An 849-nucleotide genomic window follows, 5' to 3' on the forward strand; every position below is an offset into this window, starting at 1 on the left:
TAATAAATAAATAAAGGAAACGTTTTCCCTAGGGCGTAGTGTAAAGGCCCGCTGGTCTACCCCTGAAGCCAGTCTGGAACTCTCCCGCCCCGCCATTAACTCCTCCACCAACACCAGCTCCATTAACACCACCAAATCCATTTACACTCCCGAGACCATTACCTTCTGTAATTCCACCTGGACCTCTTAATCCACCCACACCACCAAATCCGGATGCTCCATCAGCCTCATCGACGCCTCCTAGAATCTGACCACCGGCCGCGGCAGCGGCGCTGAGAGCAGTTTCAAGATCTACTCCTAAGGGAAGGGTCGGATTCTCGCCATCTTGATAGTTGACGAAGTAAATCTCGGGATCAGCTTGTGGCTGAGCTGGTACTTCGATCACTCGTTGAACTTGTTCTTCTTGCGTGTTGAGTACATAGACGATGTTGTTTTGCCTTGATGGGGGAAGTACGATGGGGTCAGGTGCAGGTGCTTCCTCAGGAAGGCGCACGAACAAGATTTTGTGGTCCACTTCTGGAGGAGGAATACTAGGTGCTGGACCAACGGGTCTCACTTGTTCAGGAACATTAAATAAATAGACCTTTCTTGTAACTTCAGGAGTTATACATGTCCCATCTACGTGTAGGACATCTCCTTCTTGGCATCCAGTCGCTGTACCTCCTCCACCGGCTGTTCCTGCACCACCATCAGTGGATCCGGGTCCGTATGTAAGGCCTGCACCGACGTTGTACCCTCGAGGTGCCCCCGAAGCAGCAACTACTAGTGATAATAGTAGACCCTGTAAAGGGAAAAAATAATCTACATTTTATTATACCTATGACCATGGAGAAGCTCATGTTGAACGCT

The 849-nt window shown here is 49.7% G+C and overlaps 1 protein-coding gene across 1 annotated transcript in view; it reads right to left on the reverse strand.

Annotated features, from left to right (window-relative positions):
* Positions 1-28: 28 nt before the first annotated feature.
* LOC119586885 (H/ACA ribonucleoprotein complex subunit GAR1-like) overlaps positions 29-849 on the reverse strand; it is a 1,514-nt gene continuing 693 nt past the window's right edge. The window contains exon 2 of the mRNA XM_037935621.1: positions 29-781. Within this exon, the coding sequence (XP_037791549.1) occupies positions 29-781 (753 nt within the window). The remainder of the gene's footprint in view (positions 782-849) is intronic.

The sequence above is a fragment of the Penaeus monodon genome, chromosome 22 (genome assembly GCF_015228065.2).
Source record: "Penaeus monodon isolate SGIC_2016 chromosome 22, NSTDA_Pmon_1, whole genome shotgun sequence".
NCBI lineage: Eukaryota > Metazoa > Arthropoda > Malacostraca > Decapoda > Penaeidae > Penaeus > Penaeus monodon.